Source organism: Castanea sativa, chromosome 12, assembly GCF_040712315.1.
Source record: "Castanea sativa cultivar Marrone di Chiusa Pesio chromosome 12, ASM4071231v1".
In the NCBI taxonomy this organism is placed as follows: Eukaryota; Viridiplantae; Streptophyta; class Magnoliopsida; order Fagales; family Fagaceae; genus Castanea; species Castanea sativa.
Window position 1 is genome coordinate 9,516,956 of NC_134024.1, and position 21,543 is coordinate 9,538,498.

Genomic DNA, 21,543 nt, shown 5'->3' on the forward strand with positions numbered 1-21,543 from the left:
TTTTTTTTCTTTTTTTTCTTTTTTTTTCAGCTACTCAGTTTCCTTTGGAAATTGAGATTTGGAAACCATTTTTTCTGTTTATTTTGAATTACCAAATAAATTTTTTGGTCTAGAAAATAGAAAATTGATAAAAACAAACCAGTTGTCAAACATACCTTGAGGCTTTTTTGCAATTTTCTCTTTCATATTTTAAGAAATAGAATTAAATGTCTAAATTTTATGTATTTGTGTGCTTATTCGATATTCTTATTATTTTTATGCATAATTTTTAAAAAGTTCACTTTCTCATTATCAAAATACAAATCTATTTTAGCACATTTCTAGCAAAAAGTTAAATAAGTTTATATAAATTGAGATGATGAGATTCAATGCAATAGTTATTACAACATGCAATAGCAAATTAAAGGTTGAGATTAAAATTTTCAAAAGTCACTTTTAATCTCAACCCTTGAATAAAATAATTTTTAACCTTCAACTTTTTACTATTTTACTTTTACTTTAATTTTTAACTTCTTTTTCACACCCCATGGTTAATTGCACGGGATATTGCTATTGCACTAGATCTCAATCCAATTTATACCAAATGCATAAGCTATTAGGAATTTACATTTTAAAAAAAAGGACTATTTAAGAATAAAAAATCGTTCAACAATTGCAAAATATAAAAAGACTTTTGAGTAGATTAAACTTGTGAAAAAATGAGTTACAACCTTAAAAAAAATGAATTACTACTTACATTTATATTAGATTTTTTATGAGTATATTACTTTGCAATTTAGTTATTCTGTTATTAATATCAAATAATATTTTTTAAATTAATTTTACCTCCCTGAATAGAAATCCTGGCTACTCAACTTATTACAATTAAAATGAATTAGTTAGATCTTGCTCTAAACAAAAAATTTTAAAAAAATAAAAATAAAAAAGGTTGGATTTTGCTATGTCATCAAAACACACATTTCTTCTTTCTGTTTTTTTTTTTTTATTGCCAAGCAATAAAAGAAAGCTAGACATATATTCCCACACCAAATGCAGGGCTGGGATCCAATCCAAAGGGTATCAATAACTCGACAGGATTAAGAATTGCTAAAGCCCAACTTATCTTTTCAGCTAATCCCATATAGAATTCCATACTTAATCAAGAATCACTAGGATGATCATAACAGGAAATTCTTCCTCCTTTTAACGAAAGACAACCAGAAAAATCCTCTCCCAACAGAAAATTAAAAACAGGAAACCATAATGGCGATGCAGTCCTCACTAATCAGAAGGATTATGGAAACAAGGTTAATACAGACACATTTCATTGTGCTAAAGATCCAATTATCCATACAACAACAAAACATCAAAGATGTGTTTGCGTTTCTTTCATCTTTAACTGAGAAATGTTATGAACCTCTTCTTTGGTTCATTTCGGGGTAGAGGATACAACAAACATTGATACATAGGCTGAAAAATACAGAGAAAACAAGGGTGCCCTCCCCTCACATACCAAAGCTTGTTTAGCCCATGGCATACTTCTGGGTCCAGCTCCTAGCAGTTGTTTCATATTTGTTCCTGTCTGTCTTATACATGTGAGCAATCTCAGGCACCAAAGGATCATCGGGATTTGGGTCCGTCAGCAGAGAACAGATTGAAAGCAACACCTAAAGATGAACAGAACAAATAATTTTACCCAATGAAAATTGATTTTACTCAATTAAATTGAATGGAGAAAGCTTAACAAAGGAATATATCTAGTGGGTACCTATAAATCCAATCACAAAAGAATTAAAATCTGTAGACAAGAAATTATAACGGCCAATGGGTACTTTTTAAGATGTCAATTAATAACATCCATCATAAAGCAAACACGTGAGTCTGATGCTGTACATATAGGCATTATTGACAAAAAACATTCATCGGCCGTATCAGTAGTATCCCCCCTATGAATAGCAAAATACTCCCTCCCCCCCTTCTCCCCCAGGGCTCCAACCCAACCAGCCCAGTCGCAGGTTTTTCCCACCCCATCTCAGTGTGTGTGTGTTTAAATTATTTATGTAGTTTATGAAGAACTTAGTCTTTTTATACATAGCCTATTACCATCTAAAATATGCATCTTTCTCTATCAGTACTCTCACCATCTTTTTATGCATAGCCTATTACCATCTAAAATATGCATCTTTCTCTATCAGAACTCTCACCATCACCCTTCCCCTTTCCCTCTTATTTCTCTTACACTTATTAGTGTTGGCACCACCTCATTAGGATGGCAAAATGGCTTGGCCCCAACATGCCCTGCTCCAGCCCCAGCCCCAGCCCCAGCCCATTACCATCCTTATATACAGGTGGACTAATATTTTGTAATTGACCCTGTATATTCCACCCACCAAGAGATACAAAGAAACAGAGATGCATCTATCAGCTCTATATCACAATGATTCAGCATATTAAAGCAGCTAAAGATGAACACTCTCATTAGTAAAACATCATAAGCTTGCAAAAAAATCTTTTGATACGTAAGCCTCCAGAAAGATGGCATTATGATAACCAGTAATCCATAACTTCTAGGATGAGGGCCTTTCCATACACAAAATGGTGCTTTCAAGGTTACAGGACAAATACCTTGGAAATGGTAAGGGCAGGGCTCCATTGCTCCTTCAAGATGTCAAGGCAAATGCTCCCATTGCTGTTTATATTTGGGTGAAACACCTTTGTTCTGAATGCAACCTGCAAGATACATAATGTATGAGAAACAGACAAACAGGCAGAGAGAGCTACATCAAGGATTGATGATACTTCAAAACACAATGTACATAAATAATATTATTATTATTGGCATGCATGTTTGACTTTCCTAAATATACATCCCAAAATTCTAAACTCAAATTGGCACCTCTTTTTAGAAATTTGAAGCCAAATCCTCGGGTGCAATTACCAAATGAATGTAAACCAATAAATTGTTTTTCATTCAAAACGTTCAAATAAATACACAAAACAATAAATGCTTCCAACATAAAATAAGTAACACCAATAACAGTTTAAACAAGAATCAGTAACTTAAGTGCAAAGCCAATCACACTTCAATCTCAGCAGCACTGTGAGTAAACTTCAGGGTTGCAACTAAGAACAGTGGAAATTCATATGAAGTACCTTGGGGGGCTTAAATGGGTAGTCTGGAGGAAAGTGGATAGTAACTAGGAAAACACCCCCTGCATAAGGACTGTCTGGAGGACCCATTATTGTTGCTTGCCAGTGAAACATATCTTCGGCAACGGGGCCTGCAAGATCAATACTGTGAGCCAATAAGTAAAAATAAATGTATATAAAATGAAAAAAGAACAATTATAGGATATTGCAACACAGATTTTACACCTCTTACAAGAAGATACATTAGCTCCAACAATACAGCAAAGAACTCATATAAACAATTGACGTAATACAGAAACCCAAAAAAAGTGAGAATATGGTTGCCAATGTAACACTAGATCAATAGTTTCCTTCAGTTTTAGGTGTATTGAGAGAAAAAAAGAATTTTTCTTTTCCTGCAAATCCTAGAAATGTAGGTACATCTTTTTCTTTTCTTTTTTGTTGATAAACTATAGAGCATCTTCTTGATTTCTAATCCATCAAACTTCCATGCGTTGACCCCAGTGAGTAGCTCAGGTCAAGAAGAATATTAAAATTTAGAAGACCAAGCCAGATTTGCCAGTTTAACCAGGAGAATGGTAGCATGGCCTGATCATTAGTCCAGTCAGCACAAAGCAGACAGTATCACTACAACAATCCACCCAAACATGCTTCTCCCAACTCCATTCAAAGGTTACCACCACTCTCCCCATCCAACTCCAGACAAGGATCCTCAAATCATTGCAAAGCTTCATGATTGATGTTCATAACAAATCACAAAATTCAATTTTTATGGGACAAAAATCCAAAGCTATCAAAAGTCCTTAACTAGAGTAAACTTTTGCAGGAAAAACAAATTCTTTGGTCCCAACTTCAACACCTAGACAGCCATTACAAAAGCATGGGTGAAACTACCTTGCATTGAGTTAAGGCAATTGCTCCCACTGAAACTTAGAAAATATTTGAGTGCTATATGTTCAGCACTAGAATACCCCTCATAGTTTGCACCCATAATCATTAGTGTGGGCCAACAATAAAACTCTTTAAAAAAATAATAAGAAGAAAAGGTGGCACTTCTTAAAATTTCATAAATTTAATGGTAAATTATAGTTTAAAGATCTTACTAAAAAAGAGTTTACCGGCTGAACCATTACATGCATAGATTCAGTTTTTGTACCACAAACTTAAGAGATAATAATGTGGTCCAACTTCATCCCAATTTATGCGGACATACTATAAATTATTTAGATTCATTAACTCTAGTAAAGTATTTCCCACTCTCTTAAAGACAACTCTTTTGAAGGGTAAGGTTTTTGGATGGTGGTTGTGCCTCAGGTTTTTTCCTGGGACTGCAGAATTAGAATGCTCCTGAATTGAGCTCAGTGCCTAAAGCTGTGCTTAAGCATGTGATTAAGTCAGGTGACAGTTTTTTAATGGTTGGAAAATTGCCTCCTTTGGGGGTTCCTTACAATAGGTTTGGCCACCAGGAGTTGCATAGTGCTGCAAGTACTGTAAATGCAAAAATGTCAAGCATGCTAAAAGATGGTCAATGGTGTTGGCAACCTGCTAGATCAAATGATCTTGTGTCAATTCAAGTAGGATCTCTTCATATTAGACCTGGCCAGTCAGATCCTGTACGCTGGCTCCCTTTCATCAAATATTTTCTCTTGTAAGTCTACTTGGGAAGCAATCCAGGTTAAACATCAGAAGGAGGAGTGGGCAAATCTCATCTGGTGCAAGGGTAATATCCTTAAGCATCCTTTTGTGGCATGGTTAGCAACCAAAGTTAGATTGACTACTAGAGAAAGATTACTTGCTTGGGCTTAGCAAGGAAACATTCACTGTTTTTTTTTTTCAAATGCCTTTATCTAAGAGAACTTGCATTTAGATTTTAAGGTTGTCTCTGCAGGATGCAATTTGTTAAGCTAGAATGATGCAGTGCAATGGGGAGTCCATGCTTTGAAGGAAAAAGATATGAATAAGTAGAGTCTTTTGCTGACACTATCTCTCATCTTTTGATCAAGGGAAATGCCTGTGTCTACAGTTGTAATATCCTCTCTGAGGAGAAGGTCCTCAAGTATATAAGAAGTGATTTTAGACTTAGGCTTGTGGGAAATAGTAGGTTCAAGAATTTCCTGCAAAACAGGGTTGTGTGCAGTCTCTGGAATGTGCGCGTTTCTATTCTTAGTTAGTTGAGCTTTGTGTGATCATTTGACTTGTGCCATCACTTGCTGCTTGGAGATTTTGTTCTTGTATGTTAATAAAATGTTCTCCTTTATCCAATAGAAAATATAAAAATTAAAATGGAACTATAGCAAGTGAACATCTGTGAGTGTTGCAGTAGTACCTTAAAATGGATCCTGGCAATAAAGCCTGTGCATGATAAAGTCCTAGTGTTATTAAACAAAACAAGTACTACCAAAAATAATGGAATCGAGAGTTCCTTGAATCTACCCTTCTTAAGAAATGCACAATTGCAATACATATTAACTTCTGTCCCATTCAAAAGATCAAGGATTGATTGCCTCAAGATACACCAATAATTCCAAGGTCATAGTGGCTGACAGTAACTAGCTACATTTAAACCGAAATATAGAAGAAGACTACAATGTCATGCATAATCTCTGAAAATGACACAAGTACTCCAAAATATGTTAACCACACCCCCCCGCCCCCTTTTTACCCCCTCTATTGATAAGTAAAAATTATATTGTTCAAAAGAGGAGATGGTTCACAAGCACAGAATGCATAGCAAACCACGCCTAAAGAATTACAATCACATAATCAAATACAATAGAAAGTCAAGAAAAGACAAAGCGGGGATGTTGTCCAAGGCACACACACTCAAGTGTACAAGAACCTCAAAAAAGTCTGTTTGATAGCATATATAGTACTTGCAACTCCATCCAATGTTCTTCTGTCTCGCCATATTGTCCACATGACCCTCCAAATCTTTGAGACTCTATACCAGTGAAATCTTCCTTACCAACACTTCAACAGAGGCATCACACAATAAATTTGAGACAAACACAAAAGACCACATACCAGTAGCCACTGGATAATGAAGCAACAGGTGCTCAATGGAATCCCCGATCCTTTCACACACGCAAAGCACCAATCAGCAATCAAGTAAATGCATTTTCAAACTGTGTTAAAACCCATCATCAATGCCAAAAGCACTACAAAATTAGTACACACGAAACTCACCCATTATTTTTTTTCTACTTTTAGCTTCGATTTCCTTATCCGTTCCATCATCACACACAAAAATCTCTAAAAATACCATAACCTTTTCAAACCCAACGACCTAACATTCACAGATTAGACAAAACCTTAACCAACTCAGACGCCGATGACCCAATTTCCATACACAAAATTGGACACATTTTGCAATGAATTCAGACCTTAATCCATGCATCTTCTCCATGTTTATCCACGTCAACCAAATTCTTCTTTTTTTTTTTTTTAAATATAAACACTACAATTTTTAAAAAAAAATTTCTACTTTTTTTATAATTCAATAGCGTCTCCGTTGAAAACACCAAAAGGTTTCAGTTGAGCTACAAAGCTCTCGAATCAACCAAAACAAAAAACAAATCGGCAAATATATATATATGGATATAAATAGAGTACAGAGATCAAAGCAAAACAAAGGCAACATAAACATATATTGAAGAAAAGAGAGAGAACGGAGTACCGGCGCTGCAAGAAGTAGGAGGATCCTTCTGCAAATCCTTGAGCTCCTTCAAGATCCGCTTGGAAGCCATATCGAGAAACCCTAATTTCACAAGATCCTCAACAGAAAGATCACCAATCCAAAATCTAAAACGCGCACCACTACTCTCCTCTCGACCGTAAACACCAATATATATATAGAGAGAGAGAGGTTGAAGAGGATGGAGGAGCCGTACAAAGAGAGAGATCCTTTCCTTTCCTTTCCTTTCCTTTCCTTCCTCCTTCCTCTTTATTTTTTTATTTTTACTTTCTCTTCTTTCTGAAATGGAAACGGTGGAAGGAGAGAGAAGAAGGAAGAAGGAAGAAGGAAGGAAGAGTTAGATTGATTGATTGATTGATTGGGTGAGAGTTGTTTATGTTTTTTAGTGGGTCCCGCGTTTGCGTCTTCTTTACGATATGATGCTCTGTTTTTCCTTTTTCCGCCGAAAGTGGACTTCTCTTCAATTCAGACTCACGCTCACGCTCACGCCAATTTTATTTTTTTTTTTTTATATATACCTTTTTTAAAAAAAAAAAATTAGCCGTTTTTTTTTTTTTTTAATTTTAGTGGATGAGATTTAATCTCTTTTGTCATGACGTCGTTTCCGATGGCGCGCCACCGTGCGTGCCCCGCTGTCTTTAACGGTTGGATTCATTGATTGGTTGGTTTTTTGGGGGACCATATTATAAAAATAACATCTCATCATTAATTCATTATTCCTTCTTTTTATTTGATTCTCTCAATAAACAAAAACACAGTGATAATTGCTATTTTGAATTTTTTTTTTAACCAGTTTCTTCTTTTGAAGCATCTCTTTTAGTCATTTAATTAACAATGCAAAAATTCTTACCAGTGGTATCAGTAATTTTTGGTTTTTTTTTATTTAATAGTAATACTTACTAAAACACACTTAAAAATAATAATACTAATATTTTAAAGCGAGTTTATTATACATTTCATAACTAGAGTATAATGTATTATAAACCTGATTTAAAACACTAATATTACTATTTTTGTGTGTTCTAATAAGTATTACTGTTTACTAAAAAAAATGACGATCTGGATGAAGGGTGTTTCATCATTTCTTAATGTTGTAATTTTACCTGATTTGGTTGTTCTTTCTTTATAAATTTACAGTTTTCTTCCATCAAATATATATATACATTTGAATTTCTTAAATAGCAATCCATCTAGTATTTCTTAAATAGCAATCCATCTAGTAATATGCATATGATTTGCTAGCTTACACAACCGCGTTCTGTGACCAAATTTTCTTTTCCATTCAATATTTTGAAGAAAAAATATAGACGTTACAATTGTAATTAAGAAAAAAAAAAAAAAAGATATAAATCAAGCTTCTACATACATGATGTTATCTATCTATGGATTTGGAATCCTTCTCTTTGTTTCTTTTAACCACATACGTAGAAGGTGGACCTTTTTTTTTGTGGTTTAATGATTTATAAGCTAAAAAAAAACCTTCGCAATTAAGCCAAAAGGTTGTGGTTTAAATTAATAGGCACTAAAATGACAAAACACGTAAAGCACATATTCCTTTTTTCACAAAAAACATAAGGTGCAAGAAAGAAATGTGCTGGCATAGAATAGAATATGAATTGGTCAAAAATAAAAATATACTTTGTCATAGTTGAAAGGCAAAGAAGAGAAGAGAAGACAAGTCAATTACGGATGAAAGTTATTTCTAAAAAATAAAATAAATTAATAAGGATGAACAATAAAAAAATTAGATTGAGTTCTTTGATTTACGTGTTGAGATAAAATTATTGGCTTCGGCTCTAACCAAGTTTGGAATTAACGACAACTGTAAGCTTTATATTGTATGATTCATAAGCTTATAATGAGAGACTCTATTTTTGAATAATTTTTGCATATAATAATAGTACATTCTTAGTTTTTTTTTTTTTTCTTTGAGAAACAATAGTACATTCTTAGTTAATTGTATTATTTATACTATATAATACAGTCTTGTTAACATTACAAATAAGATTTGGGGATCTTTATATATATATATAAAATAGTTCAGTTGCAATTATAACTTCTTCTTTTTTTTGTCATAACAAAAGTGTAAGGTCAATTTCAACAATTGTTTTCTTTACAGAAGAACTAAACAATATCATTAAACCATAAGTCTCTTAACTATAATTTTTTTTATTGGTTTAATTGACCAATAAAAAATTATATCAAATTTATTATAACCAAGTGTAACATTCAAATTCACAGCTGTAAGATTATTGTTCTATTTCCTGGGCTGTGGTTGCATGCTGATTGATTTGGCATGTTTTTTGGGTTCTAATTGGTTGATTTGTTGTCCCAGAGATTGTTGTTTCTGGTTCTTGGAGTTGTATGGTAGAGGTGTTGTTTCAGTTTAGTCTTCTAATTTTGGAGTAGATGTGTTATTGCTTGTGTTTAGGTAGTTGTTTAGGTGTTTTATGGGGAAAATGTTGTTATGGTGCTTTGTCTACCATGGGGATTGTTATTTTTGTTGTTTGAGATGTATTATTTTTATTTTGGTTGGTATGATTTTCTTATTCATAAAATAAATAAATAAAAATAAAATCTTATAACATTGTTCACAATATATGACACTTATTTTAACCCGCACCTTAGGCAATATTGATTTGGTTCAATGGAAAATATTTTTCCAAAGCATAAAATTACTTAAGGTAAAAAAAAAAAATTCAATTATTTGGTTAAAAATGCTATGAAAACTAGCGGTGGTAGTAACTAGCTTCGATGGTGGCAAAGCCAAAGACTAGTAGCAACAAGCTATTAGTAGTGACGGAGACTAGCAATGGTAGCGGCAGTGTCAGTCAATTGAGAATTATAAATGTTTCTATTAAAAAAACTAAAAAATGTCAATCAATTGAGATACAAAGTTGTTAACAAGAGCTTATTTATTTAAAGCAACTTACATGAATTCATTGTGTCTTTATATACTTGATATGATTGAATGTGAAGTTTCAAAATTTATTGGATTGTTTATTTATTTTTTTATTTTTTTTATACAAGATAGAATTTCTACTCTAACCTAATCTAAGTGTATATGTATGTGAAGCTCCCTCCTGAAAACTTGAACCCTGGCTCTTGCCCCTCCACACCCCACAAGCGTTTATACTTGTAGAGTGACCACCGCACTAAAATGCAACAGTTGTAAAATTATTGGATTGTTTCTAAGCTTATGCTTTATGTTTGAAGTATCAATTACCCTTTAAGGCTCCAACATTGTTGTGTGTTTGTGTTTTATAATTGCATAATTTTATTATCAGAATTTAAATTTTAGATGTCTCAACTTAAACTTTTAATAAAAGAATATTACTAAAAGTGTTTATTATAATACAAGACTCTCTTAGCCATTATTTTGTATTTGTGACATTGTTATGTAATAAGTTATGAAAATATTTTTTTAATAAAAAAAAGTATGTAAATATTTTGGCCTAAAAATATTTACATAAATTATTTTAAAAAAAACATTTACAATTTTTTTTAACAAAAGGTACTATTTACTATTTACCGATTTTATAGATTAATTGCATTTATTTATGTTTTTATAATTATTAAAATTAATTACGCTCTTTTTTTTTTTAATGAACAATAATTATGCCATTAATTATTAAAGTAATAATAATAATAATTACGCCACTTGATTGAGAATATCGATTCGACTCTCACCTTCCCCACATGGTGCGTGCACCAAACAACACAGAAACAGCTTAGCCCCTCAAATTTTGTCTCCGCTACAGAACCAAACTCGCTCAACTCACTCACACCGAGTCAGACTCTGACTCAATCCCCAAACCCGGAAGAAAAAAAAAAAAGCAAAACAATGGATCGCATCAGATCGAATAGGCGGGTCCAAATCGACGAATCCCAAGAACCCAAATACGACGTCGCTGAGGACGGCGCAGAGGTAAATGGATTGCGACTCAGACTCTCAGATATCAACGTCACCGAAGATCAAGAACCGTTCATGGGCGTCAAGGTTCGCAGAAGAGCCTCGCTTCACAGAGACTATAAGGGTGACTACATTGACGTGGCTTCACATCCCTACTTGATGAAAATTTTGCAGAAACAAGGTCAGCTTCTCTGTTTCTATTTGTGTTCGATTCGTTTCGTTTTTTAAATGGGTTTTGGTTTTTTTACTAAATTCTTGTTGTGGGAATGAAATTGAGTGTGAAATTTGACATGGGTCAATCTTGGTTTGCATAGTTTCATTCTGGTTTAATCAAAGTTTGGAACTTTGATTTTGACCCAAAAAATTGAAATAATTAAATTTAATTTAGTTTTTGAACTTGGGAAATATGCATTTGGCAATACGGGTTTCTGATATTATGTTGATATATTTTATGTGGGATGAGTACATTGTGTCATTGTGTGTCTGATTCTGATACCATTTTTATGGCAATTAAAGGTGTCTACTTTCTGCTATAGAGTTTGCTAGTCGTTCTAGAGTTACATGACATGTTATTTGCCATTAATATCGGTAATCGTTGAGCATTGTGTACTTCATATTGTGTCATCAATGTGTGTGCTCTACCGTTATGTCTAATGTAGAGTGCTCGAAAGTTTGTGCTTTTCGTTTATTGGGTTTAATCAAATAATCCAAGTTGAGTGTCTTATAGAGTTGGTTAATGTGTAAGTTGATTATGGGAATTTAGGGAAATTAATAAAAAGAAAAAATCTCTGATTGTGATTCTTTGAATAGTTGTGTGAGCTAAAGGCACGTAACTTAGCTACTTGTTTCTGTGGACTTTGATATCAATTATGGCTTGCAAATTGTCTAATGGTAAGTTTCCGTCAGGATTCTTATATAGCTGAGAAGCTTGGAAGGCCTTGGTGAGACTCTAAGTTTTGAGTCACAGCAAGACTCTGATTAGATCTTGTTGAACTTCTGATCGATCATAATGCCTATTCTAGAGAACTTTAACAAATCCAACGTCAAACAACACTCCATAACATTACTCCAAAAATATTTTACATATAAAACTAGAGTTTTCTTTGTTAAATATTTAAAATTTAGGGATAAAAAAATCTCCTTCTGCAAAAAATTCAAAACTAAATAAAATTTTCAATGAAATAGAGCAATAATGATCATGCATATAAAAATTGCCTCATTTATTGCATGGTTGAATCAACTTGGAGAATTCAGTAATCTTTCTGCAGTATAAAGTGTAAAGAATCCAAAAACTCTAAACAGTCCACAGTAGAGAATCAACTTGAGGTTATCCATTTGTAAAGGGTCTTTAGCAATAAGAACACAAGCCACCCCAATGGAGAAACAGGTGAGGCACATTCACACCATGCCTGTTACACAAAACAGCAGCTCATAATGATGATATCACTTTCCCTCAAGTTCTTTGGTCAAGTTCTTGCCCATTGTCACACACCACAAGAAGAAAGACACCCTTGGTTGTTGCAATTTTACTTGATTTCGATGCACCTTTAGTACACAGCATGTGTTCTTGGAGAAGCTTTTCTTCTTCTTTTAGTCAATTTAATTTGTACTTGTAAAAAATATTTCCGGAAGAACTCCCAGACCAGCTGCCACCTATGCCTGGCACCCAACATGCTATAGGCTTTATCCCAGGAGTTGCTTTCCCAAACTTTTCTCACTATAGGATGAGTCATTAGCATGTTGAGATAAAGAGGCAACTAGAAAAATTGCTTCATAAAGGGTTTGTTTGTCAAAGTTTAAGCCTTTGTGCAGTACCTGCACTTTTAACCCCTAAGAAGGATGTCTTTTTGGCAAATGTGTGTGGATAGTCATGCAATAACAAGATCACTGTGAAATATCACTTTCCTATTCCAAGGTTAGAAGATATGCTAGATATGATAGCAGGAGTCACGATCTTGACAAAGATCAACTTGAAGAATGGCTATCAACATATTAGGATGTGCCCGGAGATGAGTGGGGGACTGCCTTTAAACGAAGGATGACTTGTATGAGAGTCCCTTTCTATATCTAGGAATAGTTTGAGGTTGTGCAATTTGAATAAGAATTTTGATTAGAGATGTTTCTTTAACCTGTGTTGATTGCAGACAGACCTAAACCCCAATTTGAAGGCTTTCCTAGTTGAATATCAGGTCTAGAAATAATCATTACATGTACATTTTCTGGAAATGAATGATAAATTTTGTGAGAGTGTAGGTTCAATTGTCTTTATAGAAACATATGGTGCGCTCAAATATGTATTATAGAATATTAAGTAGAAGTATTTTGCAGTCTCTCATCAGCCCCCCAACCTGAAAAGGCAGGAAAAAAAAAATCCATGCACAATAGAGAGATTTGTCTATTTAATAGTTGTATGTCTAAATGCTACTCCATTTGTTTATCTCCTCAGGTGACAAGCAAGTTGTATTTGCTGATAAAGTCTTGAAGTTCACTGGTTCAGGGAAGATGAAACGGCGTATCTTATTAATTACCGACTTCGCCATTTACATTCTTGACCCTGAGACTGATGCACTTAAACGGAGGATTTCCCTGGCAGCTGTGGAGAAGATGTGTTTGAGTGAACTAAGTGACAATTTCTTTGCAATAATCATTCCTACGGAGTACGACATACTCATGGCCAGTACCCGGAAGACTGAAATTGTCACTGTGTTAGTTGAAGCTACTAAGAGTGCATCGGGTGAAGTTGAGGTGGCTTTTTCAAATAGGTAAAAGAAAGTTAACACTCTTTCTGTTTCTTATTTCAGGGTTTTTTTTTTTTTGTGTGTTTGTTTCCATGTGAGATCATCATTGTTTATATGAATGGAATGTTCTACTGTCTTTAGAAGTTTGCATCAAGCATTCAAGGTTTAGTTTTTCCATGTATGTGTGCTTTCATCAGGAGAGTTTAAGAACCTTGGGAAATCTATGAAACCTTTCCAGTTCACTTTGTGGCCATGAGGATTTCTTCCAGCTAATTCATCTGAATACACCATTCCACTTTTCTGTAGGACCACTCATCATGAATAGGTGGGGTTCACCCAGATTATTTGATGATCTGCTTAAGTTTTACTGTAGTCATTGTTTGGATTTACAGAAGCTGAAGGTCTGTCACCGATTAAGTTTTGCATTAATATGTTCACATACTGAATGTCTTTAGGAGTTGCTTCAAAGGCCTGTCACTGATTTCTGCACACAAACACTCACCCACAGCATGTAATAGTGTAATAAGAAGGAAAACATAATCTTCTTTTGACTTTAGTTTTATTTCCGTACTCTTGCCTCAATGTGGATATTGATATACCTATGGTCTAACAACTTGGGAGAGAATCAATGATTCCGCCATGGGGTCCATTAATCTTCATAAATGGGGCATATAAATATCTTTTACTTCACTCTTGTTAGAAGCTGTAGGCAATAGGAAGATTCATTTTTGCCTTATGAAGTGAGAAAATAGGTAGTATACTTCAGATATGGCTTCTGTATAATTATGTATGTGGAGAGATATTGTTAGGTGAGAGTTGATGGAGTGGTCTTCTTTTATTTTACAAAAAGATAATGGTGCTGGTGTAGTGATTTTAGTTTATTGGTTTTAGAATATATAGGAATTTTGATATACCTGCAATATTATTGCTCACATTCATTACTTATACAAAAAAAAAAAAAAAAAAATTATTATTACTCACATTCATCATTGTTTGGTGCTTTCTTATGAGTTTCTATATATTCTTTTTTGGCAAAATCTGTTTCCCTCAATGAGTTTTTGCAGTAGAGTTATAATTGAAATTTGTTCTTAAAATTGCTCGTACTAACTTGTTGCTCCATAACTCTTGTAGTTTTGAGTATCAAGCAAGCGCTGAATTGACAAAGGAAGTACAATTCGAGGAAGTTGAAGGTCTGTGGGCTGTGGAACTATTTGTAAAGAAATAATTTTGGATCATTTGGATTTATTACTCTAGCTATACGCTTAGAACTTTGGTTTGGTTATCCTGGTTTCAAGTGTTTCTAAAGCCATTTTGTATGTCTATTTCAGGAGGTGTTAAAACAAGAATCTTGAGAAAATGAGTTGCACTTCATTCCTTTGCCATCATGTGCTGTAGACTCTGCAAGGGATTGGAAATATAGTAAAGACGAGTGATTCTTTAAACATGGCATCCAAAGGTTGCGCTCAGCGTCAAGCTTCATTGAGAAATATATAGTTTTTTTTTTGGTTTGCTTTTGAGTTCAAATATCCTGTGTAATCTTGTATAAAAGAAGATATTGTAATTTTTTCAACTTCAAACCAGTTTCATCTGGATGTATGAGATCATTGAAATGTGGTTATATAGAATTTTTCCAATTGATTTAAAAGTCGTTTGTGACTGACATTTCTTGTGATGTATGTCTCAATGTTTTCCTTTTCAGTCAATTTTTCGAAACTAGACTAGTCTGCCTCTGATATTCCATATAATCCTCCTGGCAGAAGTATGACTATGAAGGAAGCAAATACAAGCAATTAGTTTTAAAGAAACAGCTGCCTCAGATACCGTAGTTTAAGACCATAAAATACGGCAAAATCTCCAAGCAGTTTGGAAATTGAAGGAAAGATGATAATTGACCTCCGAATCCTGAGTGCATGCGGTTATACTCTTTGTGAGCCATGTCATGTTGTACGATACTATATGCCTATCTAAACTCTGGAAGAACTTTCTTACACGTCTCTCTCTCTCCAGTGGATGACCTTGTGGTTGCTTATTTCTTAAAAAACCAGTCTGTTTGGAATAATTTTCAATGGTGGGTGGGGATTGGGGTTGGTATGCTATATGAAAGTCGTCAAGGAAGCCTTTTTGCATTTCTTCTTTTTTGGCTTTGGTATGACTTTTGCCAAGAGGCTCATTGTGCACATTTCTAAAATCTAATGTATATACTTAAATCCAATTAAGTAGGTAGGTTATGACTTATGACTTACGAGCCAATAGAGACTCGAAATTATGTGGATCTACAGAGCATATATCCTGCACTCACCTGCTCTGCTGTACAAGCACAGATAAACTGTTTTTTATTAGCTATGGCCATTAAATTCCACATGCTTAACTTCTAAGCACTTAAATAAATAATACAATAACAAATTGGTTTTTATTAGCAATGACCGCTAAACTCCACATGCCTAACTACTCAGGTCCTAACCAAAGAATAGGACAGCCAAGAAAGCAAGTCAACTTTAAGCTTTAGCTGGCCAAGGTAGCTAGAATTAATCTTGGCATCAAGTTTTTCACATAATTTAAGATACACAAACAACCCCAGATCAAAAGCGTTCCCCCAACTCAATTTCAATTAATTATGAATTTGAAATGGAAAATAGAAAAGTATATATCATAGCAACAACCAATTACTAAAGAATTTCAAAGTGTCGCGGAGGAAGATGCTATGGCAGTGGCTGCTCCTATATCAGCTGCAATAGGTGTGGGGTTTGTAAACTCTGGTCGAAGCTCAGCTGATGGTCGACTTCCTGTATTCACTCGACGAACTTCTTCTACCAGTTTCACAACATCCGGCATTTTTGGTCTGTCCTCTGGCATTCTTGCAACACAAGTCATCCCAATTTGTAACATCTCCACCATTTCTTCCTCTATATTAGGATACCTCAAAAGTTCTATATCAAACACTTCTGCTGTCCACTCCTCCCTAACCACAGAATTCACCCACCTGACCAAGTGAACAACTTCATGACCACCTGTGGTTTGTATAGGTGACTTTCCAGTGAGGAGCTCAAGCAACAAGACCCCAAAGCTGTACACATCAGATGCTTGGGTTGCCTTCCGGGTGTCTGTGACTTCTGGGGCTCGGTATCCTGCAGCCCTCATTGGTGCTGGCATTGGATTCATCAATGCTATTAGACCCACATCAGATACACAACCATATCTTTGGGTGTTGAGGAAAATGTTAGAGGCTTTTAGATTTCCATGGACAAGTTTGTTCCCACCACTTTGTGTGTGGACATAAGCAATGCCTCTTGCTGCACCAATTGCAATTCTTAGCCGAGTCTCCCAGTCTAATGGAATCCGGCCCTCCTCTCCTCTTTTACCTGAAAATTTGTAGATGCATTAACATCTTTATAACAAGTATAACCTGAGAATTTAAAACAGTATATATTTTAACCCAAGAAAAAATTGCAGGGGCAATAAAAGTATAAAACTACAAAGGTGGACTGTAAAAGAATTGAGAGAACAGCTTCATATAATTCTACCTTATGTTTCCTTTTCGATGTTCATACATGCTGGCATTTAGAACAGATGAATTTTCATACGAAATCCTACTTTAATCAAGAAAACTCCACTAAAAGCAGTCAGACAGGACCTTGTGATCACAATGATTATTTATGTTTAAGCTTACATGCAAATAAACTAGTAATTAACAACTCCCACCTATAACCTAAGGTTCTGTTTATATCTTGACCCAAATTTATGATCAGACTTTAGTGCAACAAGCAGGAATCAGTTCACGGGGAAGTAACACTACAAATGATGATTCACAATTTCCATTACCTCACACTATATACATCTCCTACTTGGGCAAGGTAGAGGGGAAGGAAAGGTTTAACATACCATGTAACATTGCAGACACGCTCCCTTGGTCATAGTAATCATACACCACAAGCTTCTCTTCCTTGGAATAGTAATATGCCCTTAATGCAGCTACATTTTCGTGCCTAATACTTCCAATCACCTCCATCTGCTGCTCAAACTCACGTTTCCCCACACTCACTTCTTTAAGCCTCTTCACCACCACAGTACCTGCATCCTCCAGAGCTGCCTTATATGTTGTCCCAAATGTTCCCTTGCCAAGCACCTCAGCAGATGCTCTCAGCAAGTCCTCCAAATCAAATGCAAGATTAGTCCCCTCAAAAAAGACTATCTTCTCACTTTTATCTTGTTTCTCAGAAGCACCTTTCTTTAAAGAGACTTCTTTCCTTTTCTCTTTCCCTTGAACCCCATCTTTACTTCCATTTGCACAGCAAAGCATCATAAAAACAGCAGCAACCACAAACAGCAGAACACAACCAGCGATGACTATACCCAATATTGCAGGTTCACTAAGTTTTATGCCTTTCTTTGATGGTTGAGCACTAGGTGGTTGAACCGGAAAAGCAGGAGAAGGAGCATTTTCCATTGTAAGATTGTTACCGGAAAACTTGGAACTTGGAAATCTCTGAAGGGATATTGGCACGCTTCCAGTAAGACTATTGTTGGCCAAATTTAGCTGTTGCAAACTAGGAATATTGAGATCAGGAATTTCACCCGAAAGAGAGTTGTTAGAAAGATTCAAATATGTGAGGTGAGTCAAATTTGAAATTGATAAAGGGATAGTCCCATTAAAGCCATTGTCTGATAAATCAATGATTGAAAGATTCTGCCAAACTGAGAAATCCAAAGGCAATGGGCCGGAGAACTTGTTATATTGAAGATAAAGGGTGTTCAAGTTTACAAGCTTGGAGAAATCAGAGGGGAAAGGACCTGATATAGCATTCAATCTGAGACTTAGAAACTGAATTTCTGATAAACGACTGAGTGTGTTGGATGGAATTGGACCCTGTAAACCAACTCCAGGCAATCGGACGGATATGACTCTGGACTGATTACTGTTACAGGTCACTCCTGTCCAGCTTTTGCACACAGAAGTTTTCTCATTCCAATTGAGAGAGTGAGAGTGTGAGATATTGTGAAAGAAATCAAGCAATGCTTGTGTATCTTCAACTAGGTCAGCAGCAATGTGTGAGAAAATTGACACAAAAAAGAAAATGAACAAGAGGGCCTTTTTGCTGTTCATTTTCTCAATCAGAGTTGCAGAACCAAGTGCTCAAGCAAATTTGCAGTTCAAATGAAACTGCGTCCGCAAAACTTGCTCACATCTACATGAAATTTAGCAGAAGATGAATTAAAATCTGAAAGCCAAACATAAAGAATATGCTAATAAAATAATCATTAACTTTAGGTACATTTATTGGAAATTCTGTTATGAAAGATTGACTTTTATAAATATTCTGCCCGTGCTCTAATTTGTCAAGACAAGCAGTTTAATCTAGAAATTTGAATTTTGTTCAGTCTTCTATTGACTTTGGCTCTCTGCTCCTTCACAAACCCCCAAAGGACTCTTACATAAGAGCAGACAGAATTCAAAAGCTTCACAATTTTAGACATTTCAATAATTAGAATTTAGAACCCATGAATAGCTACTTCATTGAGCCTAACAGAACTCTTTGTTTCATACTAATAGATAATAGGCATAAAAAGTTCCTTTCTTTTTGGTTTGCTTTCATTTTTTTCATGATCATCAAAAGATTCAAAACAAAGAATTCAAACAAAAACACCAGAAAATAAACAGTTGAAAGAAAGACACAAACACACACAAAAAGTCAAAAACTTACTTCATGGTTCCAGATCAGACCAAACTTGTTCCCTTTCTTGCAAGTATTGAATAGCCAGTTAAAGCTTTGTACATATTCTTGGACTTTCAGAAACAGTTACCAGAGAAAGAAAGAAAAAAACCGTACTGGGGGACAGTGCAATGATAATGGTAATGATGGGGGATGAGCTGGTGTATGCTTGTTAAATAAGCAGTGTCACATGCAAAGAAAATAAGAAAACCATTTAGATAATCATTGAGAGAAGCCAAGCAAGCTGTGTGCCAAAGAAGTTCACTGTTTCTATGATATTATTTTCTTTGTAGCGCACGAACAGGAGGGTGCATGTGGGGGAAGAGTGAAGAGAGAGACAGAGAGAGAGAGAGAGATCATGAAAACAAAGAAAGTTTAAGAAGATAGGTAGCAATTAACATGGTTGTTGAGTTCGAAAATTTTAGCAGTGATTGTTCTTATTCTTCTTCTTCATAGAAAGAAATTTTGTTTGTTTGTTAATGTTTTTTTTATTGGGTACTCTTTAAATCTAAAGAGTTGTATGTGACTGGTCTAAGTTGTGATTGTAGCAAAGAAAATGAAACTCTATATAAATTTAGTTAAAAAAAAGCTATACTAATTGTGGGCGGTGACTGGAGAGGCGGGTAAGTGGGTTACTTAAATGAATTGAATAATCCATCAAAAATGAATTGAATAAGATATATATATCTAGTTAGGTACTATTAATGATAAGTCCACTTACCATAGTGGCGCGTGCCTTAGGGTAAAATTACTTTTAGAAATTATACTCTCTTTTTTTTTTTTTTTCAAAATTAAGAGGAAAAGATATGAATGATTTTCATTCATTACAATTCTTAAATAAGCAAACTAATTCCAAGCAAGAGCCTAAATCATCTTAATACTTGCATTAAACTTAAATACGAAGTACAAGGAAAGTAGTTGCAACATAAATTCTTCTCAAATTCTAAGAATTAGAAGATCATCATCAACTAAGAAACTAATTACAATATATTAAGGAGATAACAACTTAAGAAGATTCTAATTGAGTAATTAATTCTCCTTCCGTCCCAGTTTGTTTGTCTATTTTGGGATGTCCTAAAATATTGTTCCGTTTCTAAAAATAAAAGTCATTAATTTACTAATATTCCTATTATACCCCTACTTTATATTCAAAACTATTTGAAAAGAAAACTAACAAATATTTAAAAAATCAATCTAATTGAAACATTTTTTTAGTTGCCTCATTAAGAATAACTCTTTTTTTTAAAAGCTGATTAATTTATTTAAAGATAGTTTTGTAAACTTATACATTTTTATAAGGTAGACAAGACAATAAATGATATTCCCTTAAAAAGTTTGACTTTTCAAACAGAATAAACAAATTGGGACGGAGGAAGTATAACATATTTAAAAAGTTTAAGCTTATGAGTTTGAGTCCAATTATGTTATATCAATTACTTACTCAGTGGCGGCTCCATGCAAGTCAGAGTGTTCATAGGATAACCCCAACTTGTAAAAAAAAAAAAATTATATATACACTTGCCAGAAAGAAATTATATGCTAAACTAACCTATTGTAACCACCTAATAAAAATGTTAAATACCCTAACTTGAGAATTACAAAAATTTGGATTCAATAAAAATAAAAGTAATGCTATATTCACAACAATTTCATCAACAAATCTAATATGATAAGATGTTATTGATTTTAATTTAAATCCAATACTGATATTATTTTTTTACCCATCAATAACAGTTTTTTGCATAAATTTTATTGTAAAAATGTTGTGGGCATAGTATTACTCCAAAATTAATTTTGCCCCCTAAATATAATCCTTAATCCCTTTTTTTAAGGCTTAACAACAATAAATATTAACTCAAATAACAATAAACATAAACCAAACAAAAACAAGACAAGACCAAAAAACAACGAGTGAAAAAATTATTCTACAAAAAACCTATGATAAACAAAAAGATAAAAATCGATAATCATTCAAATTTGTAGCTCATTTAACCAATTCAATAAAAATAAATTATAATTTCATTTTTCCTTCAAAAATGGTACCAATAAAAATATTGTCGTTGTGAATTCTCCTTAATGATGATGACAGTTATACTCTTTTTGACTTTGCAATCCAACAATTTTGCTCTCCTTAACGACTCGATTTGCAGTTATAACAAATATTCAAGTTATTTTCATTAGATTTTGTATAATTTAAATTTCTTAATAACCACGTTAAAAAAAAATCATAGAGCCGTTATTGCACTTGCTCTTATCGTTATTATTTAATATAAGACTTCACTCAAACATATATACATAACACAAAAAAAGTTCTCTTGTATGTTAGTGGTGTGTTTTTTTGCTTAATGAGACCCTATTTAT

General features: G+C 34.1%; 3 protein-coding genes across 3 annotated transcripts; 1 reads left to right on the forward strand and 2 right to left on the reverse strand.

The window, feature by feature from the left end:
- Positions 1–1,273: 1,273 nt before the first annotated feature.
- Positions 1,274–7,308, reverse strand: LOC142619671 (ubiquitin-conjugating enzyme E2 10). Its single transcript, XM_075792878.1, has 4 exons — positions 6,806–7,308; positions 3,133–3,260; positions 2,605–2,709; positions 1,274–1,646 (listed from the first exon to the last, which is right to left on the reverse strand). The coding sequence occupies exons 1-4, from the start codon at positions 6,873–6,875 to the stop codon at positions 1,503–1,505; spliced, it is 447 nt and encodes a 148-aa protein (XP_075648993.1). The 5' UTR covers positions 6,876–7,308; the 3' UTR covers positions 1,274–1,502.
- Positions 7,309–10,496: 3,188 nt separating this feature from the next.
- LOC142618497 (uncharacterized) lies at positions 10,497–15,119 on the forward strand. The gene is made up of 4 exons (XM_075791442.1): positions 10,497–10,917; positions 13,183–13,498; positions 14,606–14,664; positions 14,803–15,119. The coding sequence occupies exons 1-4, from the start codon at positions 10,668–10,670 to the stop codon at positions 14,832–14,834; spliced, it is 657 nt and encodes a 218-aa protein (XP_075647557.1). The 5' UTR covers positions 10,497–10,667; the 3' UTR covers positions 14,835–15,119.
- Positions 15,120–15,779: 660 nt separating this feature from the next.
- Positions 15,780–19,829, reverse strand: LOC142619784 (putative inactive receptor kinase At4g23740). The gene is made up of 3 exons (XM_075793069.1): positions 19,174–19,829; positions 17,354–18,657; positions 15,780–16,833 (listed from the first exon to the last, which is right to left on the reverse strand). Exons 2-3 carry the CDS (start codon positions 18,573–18,575, stop codon positions 16,151–16,153), a joined length of 1,905 nt encoding a protein of 634 aa, XP_075649184.1. The 5' UTR covers positions 18,576–18,657; positions 19,174–19,829; the 3' UTR covers positions 15,780–16,150.
- Between the last annotated feature and the right edge of the window lie 1,714 nt (positions 19,830–21,543).

Bases quoted from the DNA above. Each gene is read 5' to 3' on its own strand.
- LOC142619784 (XM_075793069.1), bottom strand. From the start codon at position 18,575: ATGAACAGCAAAAAGGCCCTCTTGTTCATTTTCTTTTTTGTGTCAATT. The intron at 16,834-17,353 runs GTATGTTAAACC...ACAAATTTTCAG, and splicing joins CGTGTCTGCAATGTTACATG to GTAAAAGAGGAGAGGAGGGC.
- LOC142618497 (XM_075791442.1), top strand. From the start codon at position 10,668: ATGGATCGCATCAGATCGAATAGGCGGGTCCAAATCGACGAATCCCAA. The intron at 10,918-13,182 runs GTCAGCTTCTCT...TTATCTCCTCAG, and splicing joins GAAAATTTTGCAGAAACAAG to GTGACAAGCAAGTTGTATTT. The intron at 14,665-14,802 runs GTCTGTGGGCTG...TGTCTATTTCAG, and splicing joins ACAATTCGAGGAAGTTGAAG to GAGGTGTTAAAACAAGAATC.
- LOC142619671 (XM_075792878.1), bottom strand. From the start codon at position 6,875: ATGGCTTCCAAGCGGATCTTGAAGGAGCTCAAGGATTTGCAGAAGGAT. The intron at 2,710-3,132 runs GTACTTCATATG...TGTATCTTGCAG, and splicing joins ACCCATTTAAGCCCCCCAAG to GTTGCATTCAGAACAAAGGT. The intron at 1,647-2,604 runs GTATTTGTCCTG...GTTCATCTTTAG, and splicing joins CTGCCCTTACCATTTCCAAG to GTGTTGCTTTCAATCTGTTC.